The 21163-nt window shown below is 36.1% G+C and overlaps 1 protein-coding gene across 1 annotated transcript in view; it reads left to right on the top strand.

The window, feature by feature from the left end:
* The first annotated feature begins 1023 nt into the window (after nt 1–1023).
* Nucleotides 1024–21163, top strand: part of LOC140155717 (serine/threonine-protein kinase BRSK2-like) — a 120984-nt gene continuing 100844 nt past the window's right edge. Inside the window, 1 exon segment of the mRNA XM_072178651.1 lies at nt 1024–1218. Within this exon segment, the coding sequence (XP_072034752.1) occupies nt 1149–1218 (70 nt within the window). The 5' untranslated portion in view covers nt 1024–1148.

The raw sequence follows: 21163 nt of genomic DNA, 5'->3' as shown, positions 1-21163 counted from the left end.
ATCCCTAACCTTACGACCTTGTACCTGCAGTGGCGTACCGTGGCCACCCCTACCCCGGGGCTGAAAAAATTCAATTTTGCCGCCCCTTCCTCAACAGCCCAAAAAGGTTGACCCAAAATATTTTTCGGTTGTTTGAAAAAGTGAAGAGCAAAAAAAAAAAAAATTAAAACAAAGGATTATCAGCGCTAGCGCCCTCAAAGCAACACATTTAGATGTATAGTACAATTTTTTCCAAATTTTTTTATACTTTTCAAATTTTTTCCACCCTATTTTCTTTACTAATTCTTTTTGCAGCCTCTTCTTGAGGCTTCCGCGCCTTTCGCTTGTCACGCCTCTTCTTCCGCCGCCCTTCATTTTTGCCGCCCCATGCTTTTACCCCGGGGGGCTGGCGCCCCCAAAGCCCCCCAAAATACGCGCATGACCTGGAGCCTGGGACAGGGTAAAATTTTAGCCCGACTATATACGGCACCCCACCCCACCCCACCCCACCCCTTTACAGACCTTGAACGTTCATCATTCAAAAGAAATGCTTCACTATTTCCCACTTTTATGTTTTTCTCCTTCTCATTCATTTTTTTCTTAAATTTATATTTATTTTATTATTTTTATTTAATTTTTATCCTCCAAAATTTTGGGCCCCAGGTCCCCACCCCATTCACTAATTCGAAGATCTGAAACCTGAATTTCCCATCTGATCTTGAGCTGAGAACAGACTGAGAAGAAGTTGTGCGCCATCTTCTTCATGACCACACACCCTTGCTCTAGCTCTCCTCCTATGAATATGTATGAGTTCCTCTAATAGCTGGAATCCCCGGTTTGAGCATGTATTTAACTTTGTTCCAGCAAAATAAATAATTTTGTTATTGACAAGATTTTTATAAAATGAAATAAAATTCTCTCTGATTGAATAATAATTCAATTACCATATAATAATAACGACTTTCAAAAACGTCCGTCCAGTTAAAAATAATTCAACAACCTGCTAGCTAATTAATATTCATGAGAAAGAGCAATTTTCTTATGGCGACCACATTGAGTGATTGATGCACTAAATATCGGGAAAATTGATGTATTTCACCATTTAAAGAATTTCCCGGGATTTTCTATTCATATCACTGACATATTGTGCTAAGGAATAAGTGGACACCATGTCCGGTGCGGACACACAATATGTGGGTCCATATAAACTGGAGAAAACGCTTGGAAAAGGACAGACGGGTAAGTGTATTTGGAGGCATCCGTATACTTCTGTGTGTGTGTGTCTCATCAGTATCGTCTTTGCACAGTCTTCGATCACACCATACAGATACACATTGATTACAGTGCATATTATTGCGTATTGAGCTGAGGTCGTGTGTCATTAAGCTTCATTAAATACTGTACAGTGAATATAATTTCATACATAGAGTATATGCATGACAAATGATGATTATCATCAGTGGCATGCGTGGGGGAGGGGGCGATCATGATGGGGGGGGCACCGCTGCATGGGCGGGCACAAGCCGTTTTTTACCATTTTCCTATGGGATTTTCTCAATTTTGCAATTAATTGCCCCTATCACGCTATGCCACTGATTATCATGTTTTTATGAAGGCATGTAATTATTTTCATCTTTTTGCATAGCCTAACTTAAGGCCTACAGAATTTTTGTGCAATTTTCATAATTATTTTTCGTTCAAAATTTACCCCAAAAATGGACACAAATTTTTGCATTTTCCCTCTCGAGTCCAGCGTCTGTTCAAATTTTTTAACCATGCTGCTCTGAAATTTTGCCAACTTGCAGCACTGACAGACCCCCAGGGCCGGATTTACCATAGGGCCAGATGGGCCCGGGCCCAGGGCCCCCCAAATTTTGGGGTGCCCCAAAATGATTGCCCTCTGCAGTGTGTAGCCTATCTTCCATTTTAGTCGAAAACACCATGTTTTGGACCAAAATAGGGTACAAAATTACAAAAAATTTCGCGCTTCGCGTGCACTGGCCTGTTCATAGCAAAATTTAGCTTCAATTTGGGCTAAAATGTCTAAAATTGATTTTTTTTTCGTGCCAAATGTCCTAGTCAAATCTAAACCTTGGCTACTTGAGTGCACATGCGTTCCTCAAGGGCGTTTGGGGGCCTCCAAATTTTGGCCTGGCCCAGGGCCCCGAAAAAGGTAAATCCGGTCCTGCAGACCCCTAGCTAGCATTGATAATTTCAGCTAAAAGACCTAACAATTGCATTTATTTCCTAAATTGCTCATTCTGGGTTTTTCAGGCGATTTTCATACAGGAAGCCAAGAAAGACCCTTGATTTTGACTCGCAGCTCCAAAAGACCCCCTTTTATCTGTTAACAGCTCCCAAAACCTCAAAACTGCGGGGGAGCATACCCATCAAAAATTTAGGGGGCTGTAATTTTCTTCGTATTGGGGTGGGTCATGAATATACTGGGGGGGTCAAGGGTTTTCTTTAAGGCCACACGTTTTGAACTCGCCACCCAAAAATGGTGGTTTTGTTACGCTTTTCCAAATCGAGACTCGTTCAAATTGTTATATCTCTGCTTAAACAAAAGGTATTGTAGTGTGTTTGGTGTCATTTTGTAGCTAAATGAGTGACCTAACAGACTTCCAAAGGAGAATTGTTTATCAGCTAAGATAGTGGAGTTATAATTTTTTGAGTTCAGAATGGCCGAGGTGGTTGTTGTGGCGGTGGCGGTTGTGGCGGTGGCGGTATGTACAAAGTCTATGAGAAATATAGATTTTGTGTGTGCACGTTGAATCAACTGATCATATCTTTGCATCCATATGGGCTACAAGCATGGTTAAGAGCTCTTGTGAAAGGTTATTAATTATGCTAATTGTTTTTAATCATTTTGAACTCTTTATGATTGGTTTAGTCTATAAAATACAAACTTTTACGCATACAAAACTACCCGCTTTCATATTAAACACTGTAGTAAGCGGAAGTCTTCAAAATCTAAAAGTTGCTGTAAATATTTAATTACTTATCCTATCATAGTCAAAGTATACATTTTCTGAGAGGAAATTTGATGAGGAATCTAAATATGGACTTACTTTTTCTGTATGGGTTAGGGGTAAAATGTTTCAGTTCAAAATATGTTGAATTGTAAAAAAAATTGAACATGTTTTGGGACACCCTGTATTCTGAGATTACCAAACAGCTGTGATTTTTTTTCTTCCCCAGTCAGTAGGATCCCCCTAACCTCTAACCAAATCAATGTTGTTTACTTTCAGTTTATAACTGCAAGTTAGTAATAAGCAATGCATTAAGTGACCCATTTTTTATTTGGAATTTTTTATTCCACCCTGTATAACTTCAAGGTCACCCTGTACAATGAGTTGAAATGTGTATATTTGAATTGTTTATGCCTTCAGCTTTTCAAAAATGTATACTTTTGCTAGTTTAGGGTTGATAGTTGTGTAGATATTCTAATTTGAAACTTGATTGGTGTAAAAATTCATAATATTTGTGATGTAACGCTAAGGGTGGCGAGTTCAAAACACACGGCCTTAAGCATTTTGCTGAAGGGGTATTTTCACATTTTTGGACCCTTTCAATTGTGAATTTTTCCACTGAAGGGGTCCAAAGCATTGCACAAGAGGTATATTGTTATTTTGGAAAACGTTTAACAATATTGGGTACCGTATTTCTATATAACATTTGAACGCATACGTTTTCAAGATTTTGTACGCGTTGGACTTTGAAATTTGGATTTGAAAGGGTTTGTAAAGTGTGTGAATGCGTAAATATGTGTGTTTTGTGCGTTAAAGTAAACCCTGGGGGGGAGGTTCATAGAATTTTAGACCAAAATTAGGGAGGGTTATAGAATTATTAAGGGCTGGTGACCGCACTTACGATCAAAATTTGTAGTTAAAGTTGTTGCACGCTTGGCGCCTTAGTTCCAGCCATGAATAATTTGTCATCAGTCTGTGTAGGCAGAAGGGGGGGTCATAAAATTTTTGACCTGAGATAGGGGGGTTGTAAAAAATTTAGCCCGCGATTGGGGAGGGGTCATAAAAAATTAGGACATATTCATGACCCTCCCTCCCTGGCATGGGACTTTTCCCCTTATCCTCCATTAAAATGTTATCATTCCTCCCATCATGTCATTCCTGTAAAACTTGGATTCAACCCCCAAGAAATGCCAAAAAATCCCCCCACCACTTTTTTCAACCAAGATGTTTCAAAAATTCTGATATTGCCATGCTATCTTGTGTAGTAAGCTTACCAAGTTGCTCACATGGTTGATAATAGCAGCAATAAATGGCGAAAATCAGCATCGGCAACCCGGAAGTGAACCAAAAGTCAGTGTCAAAAGTTCATAGTTCGTCATTTTAGCGTGACTTTTAAGCTTACCTAATGATTTTAACGGGAATTGTCGTGCTAAAAATGACCTCTAATAAACGCCCCCCCCCCCCTTGGGAAAATGTAATGCCCCTGGGGGCGTTTATTTGACGAAATACGGTAATTATTTTTCACAAAAGAAATATGGGGGGGTCATAAAATAAAAGGGCTACGGTACCCGGTATTTAAAAAAAGTTATTTTATTTCACACCAAAATAGATAATTGTACTGTTACTGTATGTTATCAGTTGGTCTTATCATTCTGTGCGTGTGACACACAAACTGGCAACATCATCGGGGGGGGGGGGGTCAGAGGTGTATATTCTTTTTTTATGTTTTTTATGCCGGTTACTATCTTTATGAATCATGAACGATACTTTTCCCAATTGTTTCTTGTTGTTCCCTCCCTTCAGAAAATATATTGAACACAGGGTCAAATTTCAAAGTTGCTCAAATTGTGTTAAAAACAATTCTAATGTACCGGTATTCCTCTAGTCACAAGGATTCAGAAAATGTGTAGTTTGACCTATCTAGGGCGTACCGTTCTTGGGTCAAAGGTCACATTTTTGGCTCTATGGGGGTTAAATTGGTCGTTTTGATAAAACAATTCAAATAAGGATAGGATTACACCATCGAGGATGTTTCGTTACCTAGGTAACACAGCAAAATAGTACCATTGAGCAGCGTTGGCTATTATAGCAGGTATCGCGGAGCAAAATGCTACTCAGTTTTGATCACTTTGCTGCGCAATTTTGGAAATGTGTAGCAATTTTATGCCATAGACTTATACAGTGAAGTGTGCAAATGTAACAAAAATCAAGTAGTGCAAGCTGATGATGCTACGCATAAAAAAATATCTTACATCCAACGCTGCCATTAAGGCCTAATTGATATTGACGTTGACCTATTTTTGCTGCGTTTTTAGAGTAAAAAACTCTCTATCTTTGACCAAAATTTGAAGCTGTGGTCAAAATGAAATGACGAACATACCTTCAAAGCTAAGCTCAAGAGCTGGAATATTATCATTTTGATGTACATTTAAATTACACCCTGTGGCCTATTTGATTCCATCAAAAGAGCAAAATGATTTTACCGGTCAACATACCATATAAATAACAAAAGGCCCTCTCATGACAAACAAACAAAAACGCTTTTTGCTTCACCGTGGCAATTTCATTAAACTACTCCTTGAACAAAGCGCTTATTATGAAAATATTTCAGTAGGATGTCTGGTCGTGCTATATTTCACAGCTCAGGCAATATATCCTGCCTACCCTGGAGCCATCCAATATTTCATAATTATTTTTCAGCTTTTAAAAAGTGATTTGAACTGAAGGTGGATATATCCAGGCTAAACTGATACTGAACTGTGACAACATGTTATGAAGCAATGGGCTATTCCAGTTGAAATTCATACACCCCCTATGGAGGATGAGACCTTATTCTTAATCTCCCACATAGGGAGTGTAGATTTCAAATGGAGTCACACATTTTGGTTTTAAACCTAAATTCACACTAGTGTGGTAGATATCGTGTCTTCCATAGGGGGTATGATTTCAAATGGAATAGCCCAGTTTCTGAGCTGTTCTGGGTGCTGGAATGTAGAGTTGCTTATGACTCCTCAACGATCAAGTTCCCGCACTCCACCCTACCTAAAATTGTGATGAGAAAATTTCACAAATATTTTTGTAGAACATTAAAATGCTAACATTTGAAGCCCATGACCAATCAAGTCTAAAAAGTCTACCCGCAACTGTGATGTGTGTTGATATTTATATGCCTTTCAAACGCATATTTTAATTGCTGCATACTCTTTGCAAATGTCTTCACTCTTCAGGCATGTTGATAAAATGGGTCAGGAAAAATGCACTTTTTTGCGTATGCGTTGGAACCTCGTACGTAAGATGGTAGTCTACTTCATAGCCCCTTTTGGAAATTCATATTTCAATATCTACTCATCTCACAATGATTACAAGTTCACAACAAGAACTGCTCCCATCCGAAAACCGCGACCCTGGAGAAAAGAGCGGTCATTTGGGATATGTGTTGTTTTATGGAATAGCATGGTGTGAATTGTTTATCAAAAAGGGAATGAAAGTTTTAGCAACTTTTTCTCTAAATTTTGGAAAAAATGTGAAACTTTTGTCTACAGTGAGGCAAAATTGGGTTGTAATATTTCAAAGAAAAAAAAAGAACCATTCATATTCCAAAATTAGCCTAGAAAAAGAAGGTTTATTGGCAGGCCTGGAAAATATGTTTATTTCCTGGCAAGAGAGATAAATTTCCCTCCAACTTTGCAGGATTTCCAACCATTTCTTATGTATTTTCTTAACCAGAAAAGCAAAATTTCCCTCCAAATGACCAAATTTCCCGGCAAAGAGATTGCCAAATTGCCTATTTTTTTTACAGGCCTGGATATACTGAATTGCTAAAAATGTGACCCAATTATACATTGTTTGTGACTTACAAATGGCAAGACTCAAAAACATTGTGGATTGATATAGAATGGAGTACAAAAATGGTTCATGGTAAAGGAAGGATGTTATCGATCTGGAAGATGGCATAAAATGGCTTCAATGGAGAGTATCCAAAATGATAAAAAAAATCAATATAAATCAATATCTTGAACAAACAATATGATAACAATGTTTGTAGGTAGTCTGCAGCTTGAGTAAGGAATTCATTTGGTCATTATGGAAAATCGAATAAATATTGACAGCTATAAAATTGCAATTATGTTGTTATCTAATTTGATTGTTGCCTATTTCATTGTACATTTTGTACCATCTTTTTTACAACTCTGGTGTTAACCATAAAGGGGATCTTGCGATATTTATTTATTTATTCATACTTTTTCTCTTAATTTCTTTTTTTTTTTGCCACATATACACTAACTATAACCCCAAATGTACCCCTGGTAAGTGCTCTCCTCCACAACCACACCCCCACAGTGCCACATACACACCCACATGCACCCCATACTATATAACATTTTAATGCAGCTGTGTTATATTAGATTGGTAGGAGGAAATAAGCATGAAAATCAAGTATGAAGTTTTGTGAATAGGAGCTGTCTACTGTTTGTGTTCAAATACAAGTATTGAAACTGGAAGCAGTCATTAATTTTTGAAAATATCCTGAATGTATTGTGTTTTGCAGATGATTAATTTTCACATAATTTTCCAAACTTGGCGTATTATAGTAAAATCAAAACAATCATCATATTTTAACACCTAGAGTAGCAGCTATTTAAATTGCTTCATTAATTGTTGCTGATATTTATTTTTTGTGCTTAATTTATTATGTATAAATAAATTTGAAAATAAATATGGCTCTAAAATGTGACTGCTTCCCATTGACACTTAAGAGGAATTGCAATATCCCCTACGCAGCCGTGCTAATTCACCGAGAAGGCTTGATGGAGACCATTATTTCAAAGCGCACCCACGTTCCTTCACATGAGATAAATGAAGTGAGCTCATGGTACCTTTTACCCCATGGGCACAATTTCTATGCAGTTGTGACGTCAGTTCTGTCCGCTTTATTTACTGCGTTCAGCATCATTTTAAATAGATTTTCAAAAAGAAAATTTTAGTTGTGTTTTGAAGTAGATGAGGAGTTCAGAATTGAGACTGTAATTAACTCTTTGGTAGGATTTGAATATTATGATTGAAAAGACTTTGAGCAGAAGTAGTTCTAGGATTCGACTATTCCTAGTACATGTAGTTCAAGGATTTGGCTGTTCCAGTTGAATCCCATACACCCTGTATGGAAGACTTGACCTTAATTAGCGGTTGTAGATTTCAAATGGAGTCATCCATTCAGGTAACACCATTTGAAATTCACACTGCATGTGTGGAAGATTAAGGTTAAAAAAATGTATGTCTTCTTAATAAGAGGTGTATGCATTTAAACTGGAACAGCCCAATCCAAATAACACAATAAAAAAAGCAGCATAGTGATTTATAGTGTGCTATACACAGGCATAAACCCACAAGCACATTTTACAGGAATTTACTTGGAGACCAGTGGTTCTTTGCAGTGGATTCAATCATTCAACCCAATTAGTGATCTGGTGCTATACAAAATCATTTGGGGGGGGTGCTTTAGTGAAGAACATTATGAAAGTCATAATGGATATATTTTCCATGCAAAAGACGTTGTAATTCAGAACTGCAAAATGAGAACTGATGTAAACATAATGTTGCAGCCAATGCAACTCAATGCCAAGGGTAATTTTGAATCTAAAGTAAGTTAGAAAGCGGGCTATAAATTAGGGAAGTGTGATTTTGTATGTTTTATAATGGCAAACTACAATGTACATTGTATCTTGGAATAGTGAATTGCATAATCCAAAACAGTGGCTCTGTTTGGGTGTTGTTTCACATGGGGGGTGGGGCTGTCAAGAGTGCTAGCTAGACAACGAAGTGCCACCTGGTTTTGTTTGTGTGACATACATATTGTACCATTTATACCTTGCCTGTTTATTCAGGTGTACATATGGGCAATTCCAAGCAAAAGTGGACATGACTCAAAAAAATGAAATTGCCAATATATATTTCTTTTAACTTTTATATTATTCCAAACAGATGTAAGGTTCAAGTTATAAACATTTTTCGGCATTTTTCTAACATTTTGGGTTTTTTTTTAAAGTTTCTTTGGAGAGTGTATTTTAAGTGAAAAACTCCTGTTCAACTTGGATATTTTCCAAGTGGGCCTATTTTATTAAACATGGGCACTTTTCTTTTAAATTTGATACATTTTATATCTCTGAAATATGGTCTTCAAGAAACATCCAACACATTTTAAATAATCCCCACTAATTTTTTTTTTTTTTCTTTCATTATGCGTTTTCATAGCACTAAATATGGCGTAGTACGAGTTACCGAAAGATGCATTTTTTATGTATTTTCAAAATGTTGGCCATGTAATTGATGCCACTAATTATTTTCCTTCTACTAGTAGTGCCTTGAGTAAAAATAAGAAATTAATATACAAAACACTATCCATCACATAATAATGACCCATTAAAAACTGTAGCACGAGTTACCAGTAGCACGAAGTTACCGATGTAGTCTGAGTTACCATAGCCCACTTCCCCTGTACCAGCAAAGGTAATGCAAAATGTACCACTTGGCAGCAATAGAGGATCTCCCAACTACATGAATATGCATTTATATGTGACCATGGTATTGGTAACTATTTTTTTTTCTTTCATTAACGTTTTCATAGCACTAAATATGGCGTAGTACGAGTTACCGAAAGATGCATTTTTTATATATTTTTCAAAATGTTGGCAATTTAATTGATGCCACTTATTATTTTCCTTCTACTAGTAGTGCCTTGAGTAAAAATAAGAAATTAATATACAAAACACTATCCATCACATAATAATGACCCATTTAAAACTGTAGCACGAGTTACCAGTAGCACGAGTTACCGATGTAGCACGAGTTACCATAGCCCACTTCCCCCTGTACCAGCAAAGGTAATGCAAAATCTACCACTTGGCAGCAATAGAGGATCTCCCAACTACATGAATATGCATTTATATGTGACCATGATATTGGTAACAGCTTTCTAGCAGCAGTGTAGCCAGTGGGGGAAGCCTGCCCCATGACAAACTAGAATTATGCAGTTCGTAATTAAGGTGCCCATACACACACACACAAAAGTGTGTAAATAACAAAGGTTTGTAAATAAAAAATAATATGCAATATGCAGATAAGCTCATTAATATTCATAAATATGCAAATAACATGACACAAAATTATACAGCACATCAGGCCACCATATCCAACCAAACCAAGTTTGAAGTTGATTGGTTATTGTGTTTATAATGCTGCAAAGTGGATTAATGAAAATGTAGGCAAAATTTGTGAATAAGCTCATTAATATTCATAAATATGCAAATAACATAAAACACAAAACTACACAGCACATTATTCTATCACCATACCGGTACCAAGTTTGTAGTTATTGTGTTGGAGCTGTACAGTGGATTAATGAATTTGCTTCCGCCCGACAGCCAAACAAAGAAAGAAACAAACAAACAACCAGGCAACCACACATGTGTGGGGGCCAAAAATTAAAGAGAAAAGTGACCTCCTGTCGCAGGAAAATTAAAGTAAAAATATGGAAGGCAAAGATAGAGATAAGATTCAAGGAGCCAGTTTCGACCCCGATCATGTGCCAAAATAGTGTAAATTTATTTATACCAAATTTTTGCACACACCAATAAAGTCCTTTTTTTTAGCTCAAAGACTTTACATTGTACAGTCTCTCTAAAAAAACATGCTATTTAGCATATATCCCACTATCAATACCTGGTCAAAATGATGCAACCACAATTTTTAGCCCTCCACCCCCTGGGATCTAGCCTAAGAAACAATCAATTAATATGGGCCTCATGGAAGAACAGAGGATACGTTAAAACATCCACTGAATGAGTAACCGAGGCAAAAGAAGAAATAAAACAAACAAAATAGATACTGGAAATCCTGAGATTAACAGCCAAAGTGACATTGTTGATACTGAGATTTGTATAGTTCTGAGATTTGTATTGGAAATTGGTTTGTTGTTGAATGAGGCTCATTTTCCAGCTTAGTGAAGTGATTGAAATTGGCAGAAATGGTCTCAACCAAAAGATGACCAAACATTCTATAACTCAGAAAGCAATTTTTAAAAAACTTACAGAGCAAATAACCATGAACATTACAAGTTTTGTGAGGGAATTTAGAGTCAAATAACATGGAAGTAAAAGTTTTATCAATTGTTGACTGTTCAATTTAGTTGTTTAAATTTAAGCCCTAGAATAAAATATCCAAACAGGATCAAGCAAGGCGTATGTAAGGCTGGGATGTTTGTATGTAATGTGTGTGGTACATTGTATGCTGGTACATACACTGAATAGTGTTATTTGTACATAGATGGGTTTATTTGGGGGGTTATTTGTACATAGATTGAGTTATTTGATCATTACACCAGTGGTTGAGGAATTGTTATCAAAAAAAATTTGACATTTAGATGAACAATACCATTTTATATATGGCCGGACAAACTGTAGCACGAGTTACCGTAGTACGAGTTACCATGTTTTTGCCAGTCAATGTAAAACTATGAGGGGCACAACTTTTTAAGGTATACCAAAACAAACCTTATTATAGCAATTACTTATCATATAATCAATAAGGCTTTAGTGTTTTTTGTTTTAGCACACCATCAAAATAAAAATGAGTGATTTTTAAGCATGTCCTCTGCTCGTAGTACGAGTTACCGATTTTACAGCTGTCCCATACATACAAAAGTTGATATCCTGAATTAGCAATACTATGAGGATCTAGCCTTGAATGTTGGGTATTAAAATACAAAAAATACAGATTCCAATCAAATCAATTTAAAAGCTGGAGCACAAAGTATGTAAAAGGACGCCATAAAGTGTAGCACGAGTTACCGTGGAATTGCCCATATGTACATTTTTGTATGGGAAATGGAAGATATCTTTAAATTGACAACTCACTGAACATTACACATTGACATGAAGAGTTCAAAATGTATTTCCCAGATGTGAAGCGTACATGTTGAAGTCTTGCAGGTCAACTGCCGAACTATTAGCGTGTTTCTATTGAGTATCCAGAATTTTTCCAGTGAAATTTTTAACCGGGTAATAGCGGAGAATGACTGCTAACGGTCAATTTCTATTGAGGACTGTAACCAGTTATCCGGAAAATGCAAGCAGCCGTGGCCCGATCGTCACACTTCGTGACTTGCCGGAGAAAGGTCAAATCTCAGGTCATTGCAAGTCTTGTTGTTGGTTGACAATGGCGATCGTAATTTGTTCACTTTTAATGGGAATTTTAACATATTAATTCTATCTTCAAATGAATCTTGGAAGATAAATCCGTCCATGCTACACAAAAAAGATTAGCCTATCCTATAAATTACAAAACACGTTTCGGCCTACACACACTCTACACCGCGCTGCAATCACTGAACATGCTGAAACCTTCTTGGGTCCTTTAGGCCTATTCCTTCAGTTGTCCACACGAAAACAGATTTTCAGCCATGATTTCTGATTTACTAATAATCTATACCTTAATTTATGCCTCTTTTAACAATGTTTAAAATATTTTTTACTCTGAACGAAAGTTGTACGTCGTATTCGTCAGCTCAGCTCCAAACACACAGCTGATGAGTGATGAAATGGTAAACAAAACAGAACACACGTTGCGATCACGTGACCGTGTCAATTTCCGTTTTCTCTCCTGTAAGCGCAGTCTGTCGGAACGATGTCAGTTTACATTGGCGTTATCCGGATAATTTCTCCACCATTATCCTACCAAAAGTAGGATAAATTCCCCGGAAAACTCTTGCCGCTATTATCCGGAGAATAGCGGAGAAGGTCAGTTTCTATTGGGCACAGTTAATCTCTTAGCCGGTTTTTATCCGGATAATGGCCCCAATAGAAACACGCTATATGTAAGCTGTAAACATGGTAATTTTTGCTGAACATTAATTTGGAGATAATAAGGTGAACAAATATGCAGTTAATCAATTCAAGTATTTTTGGAAAGATAGGGCTGTGATTAGAAACCATTTCCTTCAGTGGTGGGAATATTATTAAAAAGTGTGTAAACTTCAATCCTAAGAAACTGAATTGGGAAGCTATAAATCCAATAAATGCAAATGACAAACATACTCTTGAATACATTTTATACCTGGGGAGATATGATCATGAAACACATGTGCTCCAACATAGCAAATGACTAGATACAGCCTATAAATAGCAATAGGCCGAGTTCACAAAATAGATCTATGCAAATTGAAATTTGGATTTGATATTTTTTGCCAATTGCATTCCGGGGGCTATCACTTGGCCTGCAGGATGAGTATTGGCACTATTGGAATCGTTCAATGTGAATGGAGACGCACAGTCTAGCCCTAATCACATTGCAGTGTATCTATCTGCTTAATCTAGAAATGTGCTTTAACTTATTATTTGTCATTAGGTAAAGGATTTTCAGCTGTACAATGAGAGATGAAATTGATTTGTGAGGCATTGTGCTTAATTTATATGCATGTATGTATAATGTTTCATATCCTATAAGGCCAAAAAGGAATGTCTGGTTGTCTTCTACCACCCATGCACCAAATTTGAAAATAGGGAAAAGGTTTCTTAAGTTCAAAATAATTAATAGCCACCTACTTGCTCAGATTTTAAGAAATTTCTGACATTTTCTTTCTAAATTTTCAAATATTCAAATAAATGTTGAAAGCTTTAAAAGAAACCCACCAGTTTTTTAATACTTACTTCAAATTTCTAAACTGATCTAAAATCACCAGCCCTTACCTCTTACCTCATGAAAACCATTATGTTCATTTGTGTAGACCTGTTTTTTTTTAATTGGCCAAGTGTCCATCACTTTGGGTCAACAGTCAGCTTACATTTTGCATTTAGAAACTAAAACAATAATCCAGCATACGTCCTTATTTTTTCATCCATATAATAGAAAGAGTGGTAATATGCAAAGGCTTTTTGTCATTGTCATAATTATAAATAAAAGGTTTAATGTGAAAAAAAAAGATTGGCACAGGGCTCAGAATTTTTGAACTTTTTAATTTCAAATCTCTGTGTATTCTATAAAAAAACACATTGTGGAACCTATAGATTCAAATGTAGAGATCATAAATGGAATATACTTTGTGTTGTGTAAAAGAAATCAGTCAACATAATGATCAGAAATAACAGTGTGTTATACAATATAAAACATCATAAGCTTCCAACTTCCATGCTAATATGAAGAAGAAACATGACAGGTCTCTTTCATGATCTACATAATGATTGATGCTGCATCGCATTGAAACAAAAATAGGTTAGAGGCTGATTAAAATTGCAAGAAAATAAATCCTTAGATTGGTAAAACATAATGCATTGTAGATCTGATGCATGGTAGCCTGATGTTGATTATGATAATCAAGGTTGCATGGCATTCATGACTTTCAGCTCCATCATATCAAATTTCAAGGGCTCATCAGTGCAACACTGCCTCTCTATTTTGGCAATTTTGAGAAAATTTAAAGAATTCTGCTCTTGGCATAGGCCTCTGTATAAGGCTATGTTTCTGACCCAAATTGACCAAAAATTATTATCACTGGAAAGCCAATTATTTTTTTGTGCTATCAAAATCTCATTTTTTTTTTCCAAAAAGGGAGGTGAGGTAGTGTTGCATTTAGCTCTTGATTTGTGCAGGCATTTATTCAAAGCTTCCTACCTCAGGAACACTAAGAAACTACCAATGACATTGAGTATTAAATTGAACAGAGCTTGTATTTCACTGGGCTATTCCAGTTGAAATCCATACCCTATAAGGAAGACTAGGTCTACTCTCCCTTCCCTGGGAAGACATTATACCTTCATCTCTCACACAGGGGGTGTAGAATATTTCAAATGAAGTCACCCATTCAGATCACGTCAATTGAAATTCACAGTCCCTAGTGCAGGATGACTACGGTCATGTTTTCCTGGGCACGGTGTATGGATTTCAACTGAAATATCACATAGTGTAGTATCATAGAGGAGATGTGAATTTGGTTTTGCTCCCACCCAGATGAAACCCTTCATTACGGCATATGTATGTCATACCATTTTTGTTACCCTTTCTTATGGAGGATTGGTGGCTTTGGATGGGTAAGGTAAGCTGCTGGAATCCAGTTACATACATTAGTTTCAGAATGTTTCTTACCAGCAAAATGTGCATTTTTGACATTGTTGGAAACTTTCTTTGTAACACCCTGATATATTGTATGCTCTCCACATGATATAGCACAAACATCATGCACCAACTTGAGCATGAATACATACATGATGAGTTTCAAGGTGATTCTAAATGCCATGTAATGTTTCTGGCTATTATCCACTTGATGTTGAAGCTGCCTGACAAGTTGTATTACACCACACATCCTGATAATACTCTTTTTGACTAGTGCTTAGCAAGACAGGTCATTCTAAATACTTTACAAGTTATAAAATATAGAAAATTTCATATGTGATAAATGAAGCCTTGACACCAATCTTGTACATATAAACTGATCACCAAATCAGAAAATCTACAAAATCATCGAAAATTGATAGGTCTAATATACTCTGCAAGTGCAACCTGATATTTGCCCTTTGCACCCCACCTTACTACCAAAACAAGGTTCTCCTTGTAAACTCATGGCCAAAATCTGCATTTTTGTTTATCGCGCCAAACACAACACACCAAACGGCTTTTGCAGAGCGTACACGGTAATTAAGCATACGTTTGAAGGCATACGCACACACAGCATGCACTTTGTGGGTAGAACCATTTTTTGAGATGATCGTGGAATCGGCAAATGGGGTGCAATTTGACATTTTAGGTTTAAAAATTTGGGGGTGGGGTGGCTTCGCAAAATGTAATTTGGAGGCCAAAATTTTACAAATAATGCCATAATTGGAATAGAGATAAATGAACTAGAAAAACATAACAAATTTCTCACAAAACTCTTCATATGATAGAATACTGGAATTGCTGCACTTCCTGATGCATGTAATGTGACAACTACACACAAATGGTTATATACCAAAGGGGCCCTGATACACACACACCTTGTGGCATACAGGCAGTTCCTTAGACAGACATGGGCAGACAGTATATTCAGTGAATATGCCATGTAGTGATAAGACTTGATTTCCCTTACTCAATAGGTGTGAGTTTTTTGTATTGAGCACTGGGTGACATTTAATGATAGGAAAATTAATATTTGGTGATTGGTATAAGTCCTATGTGTGTATGTACATGCTGAAAAAGTGTTCATGAATATGCTTGATATTCAAATAGAAAGATTTAGGATGGTTTGGAAAATGTGTTGATATTAGATGGTGAACAGTTACATGTACATGTAGGTTAAACCGTTCATTCAAGACATACAGGATTTTAATAATAAATGTATCTGTATCATATGATAAAATAATAAAAATATTATACAGTATATACACATCAAAGTTGGCATAATGCACTGCTTGATTATGTGCATGTATGGGCTATTCAACAAGTCATCATGCATGTAATTGTATTTCCCCTTTTTTAGACATTTAAAAAAAATCCACATTTGTTATATAAATTGTTACATTTTTTGACTTCATGAAAGAATACCTTTAAGGCTATAGCTTGAGGTTTCAGCCAAGCTGGTTTTCACATTAGCTGGAATTAATTTTGAGCTTTACAACATAAATAGTTCAAATTAATATACATGAGCATGTACATGTAGTTCAGCCTCAAATGACATCACATGCAAGGCAAGCAGAATAGAGACCTGTATGACCCACGATTTACACTACAATACAAATTACATAAACTATAAACTATGTCGGTGGATCTAATTCAAAAAGACCCATTTTGTGCTTGTAGCTATTTTGAGCACAGATTGGATTTCCCCAGTGGATACATTGTCAATTAATGTAGATCTGAATACTCTTAAGAAACACTCAGAAAACATAAACATCTGGAATAAAAAAAATATTCGGGTAGTATAGGTATCATGGGAACCAAGAGATTATGTGCATGACAAGGCCAGCTATATTGAATTGTGTGGATGAGTAGAAGACTCAACTAATAAGCATTAACTAGCAAGTGGATAAATGTTTTTGCAAAATGGTACTCAGACCCGTACTCAGACCTCAGACTGTTATCTTTAGTAGGTAGCACTAAATAAAATGTTTCAGTATTTTGTTAATGTCAGACTGCTATCTTCAGTAGATAGGACATTGTCAAATTACTTGCAGTGTGTGTTTATAATAATGTGTGACTGTTATCTTCAGTCGATAGCACTAAGTAAAATGGTTTACTGTGTGTTTAAAAATGTCTGACTGCATGTTATCTTCAGTAGATAGCACCTTGTCAAATTACTTGCAGACTGTTATCTTTAGGTGATAGATATCACTAAATAAAATGGCTTACTGTGTGTAAAATGTCAGACTGCTATCTTCAGTATATAGCACCTTGCCAAATTACTTGCAGTGTGTTTATAATAATGTCAGGCTGCTATCTTCAGTAGATAGCACCTTGTCAAATTACTCGCAGTGTGTTTATAATGTCAGACTGCTATCTTCAGAAGATAGCACTAAGTAAAATGGTTTACTGTATGTTAATGTCAGACTGCAATCTTTAGTAGATAGCACTAAGTAAAATGGTTTACTGTGTGTTAATGTCAGACTACTATCTTCAGTAGATAACACTAAATAAAATGGCTTACTGTGTGTTAATGCCAGACTGCTATCTTCAGTAGATAGCACCTTTTAAATTACTTGCAGTGTGTTTATAATAATGTTAGACTGCTATCTTCAGTAGATAGCACTAAATAAAATTGTTTACTGTGTGTTAATGTCAGACTGCTATCTTCAGTAGATAGTACCATGTCAAATTACTTGCAGTGTGTTTATATGTCAGACTGCCATCTTTATTAGATAGCACTAAGTAAAATGGCATATTGTGTGATTAATGTCAGACTGCTATCTTCAGTAGATAGTGATTAAAATGATTAAATGGGAATGGAACTAGTGGAGACTTTTTAATTTGGCTGTGTTTAGGTAGCACTAAGTAAAAATATCAGACTGCTATCTTCCATAGATAGCAACATGTCAAATATCTTGCAGTGTGTTTATAATAATGTGAGACTGCTATCTTCAGTAGATAGCACTAATGAATAGCTTAACATACTGTGTGTTAAAGTACATGTATGTAATGACACACTGCTGTCTTCAGCAGATTGTTCAGAACTAGACCTGTTATCGACACATGATTTCTAATTCAACACTGTGTCGGGGAAAAAAATACGATAATCGACATATGTCGAAACTTGTAATGAGATAAAGAAAATCCTGAAAAAGTCGATAGATAAGCTTAAAATCACACCGATATGAATTACGTACGGTAAGCTTATTTGGACAGACAAAATAGCATGGAAATTTCATTTTTTTTTTCTTTTTTGATGAGTGTCGTAAAGTGTTGAAAAAGGAGAATTTCTTTTGAAGTGTCGGATTTAGGGCCAAATTGACGATAATACGACATATACGACAATCGCTAACAGGTCTATTCATAACTTTTGAGCTTTATAAGGCTAGCGGGAGCCCTGGTCAGACTGCTATCTTCAGTAGATAACACCATATCAAATTACTTGCAGTGTGTTTATTATGACAGACTGCTATCTTTAGTAGATAGCACTTAGTAAAATGGCTTACTGTGTGTTAATGTCAGACTGCTATCTTCAGTAGATAGCACCTTGTCAAATTACTTGCAGTGTGTTTATAATAATGTCAGAATGCTATCTTCAGTAGATAGTACCTTTCAAATTACTTGCAGTGTGTTTATAATAATGTCAGACTGCTATCTTCAGAAGATAGCACTAAGTAAAATGGCTTACTGTGTGTTAATGTCAGACTGCTATCTTCAGTAGATAGCACTAAGTAAAATGGCTTACTGTGTGTTAATGTCAGAATGCTATCTTCAGTAGATAGCACCTTTCAAATTACTTGCAGTGTGTTTATAATAATGTCAGAATGCTATCTTCAGTAGATAGTACCTTTCAAATTACTTGCAGTGTGTTTATAATAATGTCAGACTGCTATCTTCAGTAGATAGCACTAAGTAAAATGGCTTACTGTGTGTTAATGTCAGAATGCTATCTTCAGTAGATAGCACCTTTCAAATTACTTGCAGTGTGTTTATAATAATGTCAGAATGCTATCTTCAGTAGATAGTACCTTTCAAATTACTTGCAGTGTGTTTATAATAATGTCAGACTGCTATCTTTAGAAGATAGCACTAAGTAAAATGGCTTACTGTGTGTTAATGTCAGACTGCTATCTACAGTAGATAGCACCATGTCAAATGGCTTCCTGTGTGTTAATGTCAGACTGCTATCTTTAGTAGATAGCACTAGGTAAAATGGTTTACTGTGTGTTTTAAGTCAGACTGCTATCTTCAGAAGATAGTACCATGTCAAATTACTTGCAGTGTGTTTATAATAATGTCAGACTGCTATCTTCAGTAGATAGCACTAAGTAAAATGGCTTACTGTGTGTTAATGTCAGACTGCTATCTACAGTAGATAGCACCATGTCAAATGGCTTACTGTGTGTTAATGTCAGACTACTATCTTTAGTAGACAACACCATGTCAAATGGCTTACTGTGTGTTAATGTCAGGCTGCTATCTTCAGTAGATAGTATACAAATATATACTGCCATGAGAGGTTCTGGTTAAAACTATGGGCCCGAGGTGAGATCAATAGTACTATTGATCTCACCGAGGGCCATAGTTTTAACCAGTACCTCGAATGATGGCAGTATATATTTGTTTTATATCCTTCATTCATAGATTTTTAGCTGCGGGTAGCAGCTCTATAAGTCACCATGTCTCTCCGTCTGTTCGTCTGTTCGTCCGTCCGTCCGTTAGTCCGTTAGTAACAAACGCTAAAAAATGCTGTTACGTCTACATTGTTTGTCGCATGGCTATGATACTTGGTGAGGGGGAGGGCCTATACCGCCCCATACTGGAAAAAGAGTTTCATTCCCCGAATTTGGGAAAATTAGGGAAATTGAGGGAAGTTAAGGGAAATAGAAGAGAAGTAAGGGAAATTGGGATTTTTTTTGAAGAGAATTAAGGGAAATTGAAATTTTTTTTCCGAAATTTTTTTTTTTGAAATTTTTTTTTTGAAATTTTTTTTTTTTCCGAATTTTTTTTTTTTTCCAAATTTTTTTTTTTTTCCAAATTTTTTTTTTCCGAATTTTTTTCCTAATTTTTTTCCGAAATTTTTTTTTTTGAAAATTTTTTTTTTTTTTTTTTTTTTTGAAATTTTTTTTTTTTTTCGAATTTTTTTTTTTTCCGAAATTTTTTTTTTTTTCCTTTTTTTTTTTTCCAAAATTTTTTTTTATTTATTTATTTTTTTGAAATTTTTTTTTCCCGAAAAGGTTAAGCTCACAGAGGGGTTACAGGTCAAAATAGGGGTCCAACTTGAACCTGCTTCAAAGACACCAACACTGCAAAATTGAATTCCTTGTCCCGCAGCGACCGCTACGGATCCGACGGTACTTGTTTGTTCATTGATTGGTTAAAATATTACATGAAAACTCCACCATGTTGCGAGAAAGGCCTAGGTATGACCTATGCATGGACTCCCACTGTACTGTCATGCATTGTTCATGTGTTCTTTTTAAAAAAAATTTTAAGCTTACTCATTGTCAGTGTATATTTGTTCAAGTTGTAGGCCTATCTTCATTCCACTTTGCCTTCATTCATGCCATTCATAGATTATTTGTACAAAGATTAGTGAAAAGATGTACATGTAAAAAGATTTACATGTAGGCCTAAACTCGAAGGCCATCATGCATCGGGATAGGCCTCCAAAGGCACGGCACTAGGCCGGCTAGGCGGCCGGCGGTCCAAGACCGTAGTCTCGCACTGTCAGTGTTTGTTTTTAAGCTTACCATGTCAGTATTGCTCTGAATCTGACTGTGTTGGTCTAAAACATTATTCCTGCGCTAGAACTGGTAACAATGCAAATTAAACAGCTGAAATCGTGAATCTTCTTCAGCAGTAGCAGCCCACTCCAGGTTGATTTATTCGCCATTTTTGTGTTGTCGTTTCTCGACAGTGACAAAATACTCTCATAGTCAATGTCGACGTTCAATGTTATTGTTATGCTTTATGGACTGCGACGTGGGTATGCTGCTATCCGTAAATAGTAAATATCCAGAAGTACTATTTACGGCTTGAAGGTACTATTTACAGACGTAAATAGT

This window comes from Amphiura filiformis, chromosome 6 (assembly GCF_039555335.1).
Source record: "Amphiura filiformis chromosome 6, Afil_fr2py, whole genome shotgun sequence".
Taxonomy (NCBI): Eukaryota; Metazoa; Echinodermata; class Ophiuroidea; order Amphilepidida; family Amphiuridae; genus Amphiura; species Amphiura filiformis.
Note: the sequence above shows the minus strand (reverse complement) of the source record. Positions and strands in the feature narration are given on the sequence as shown.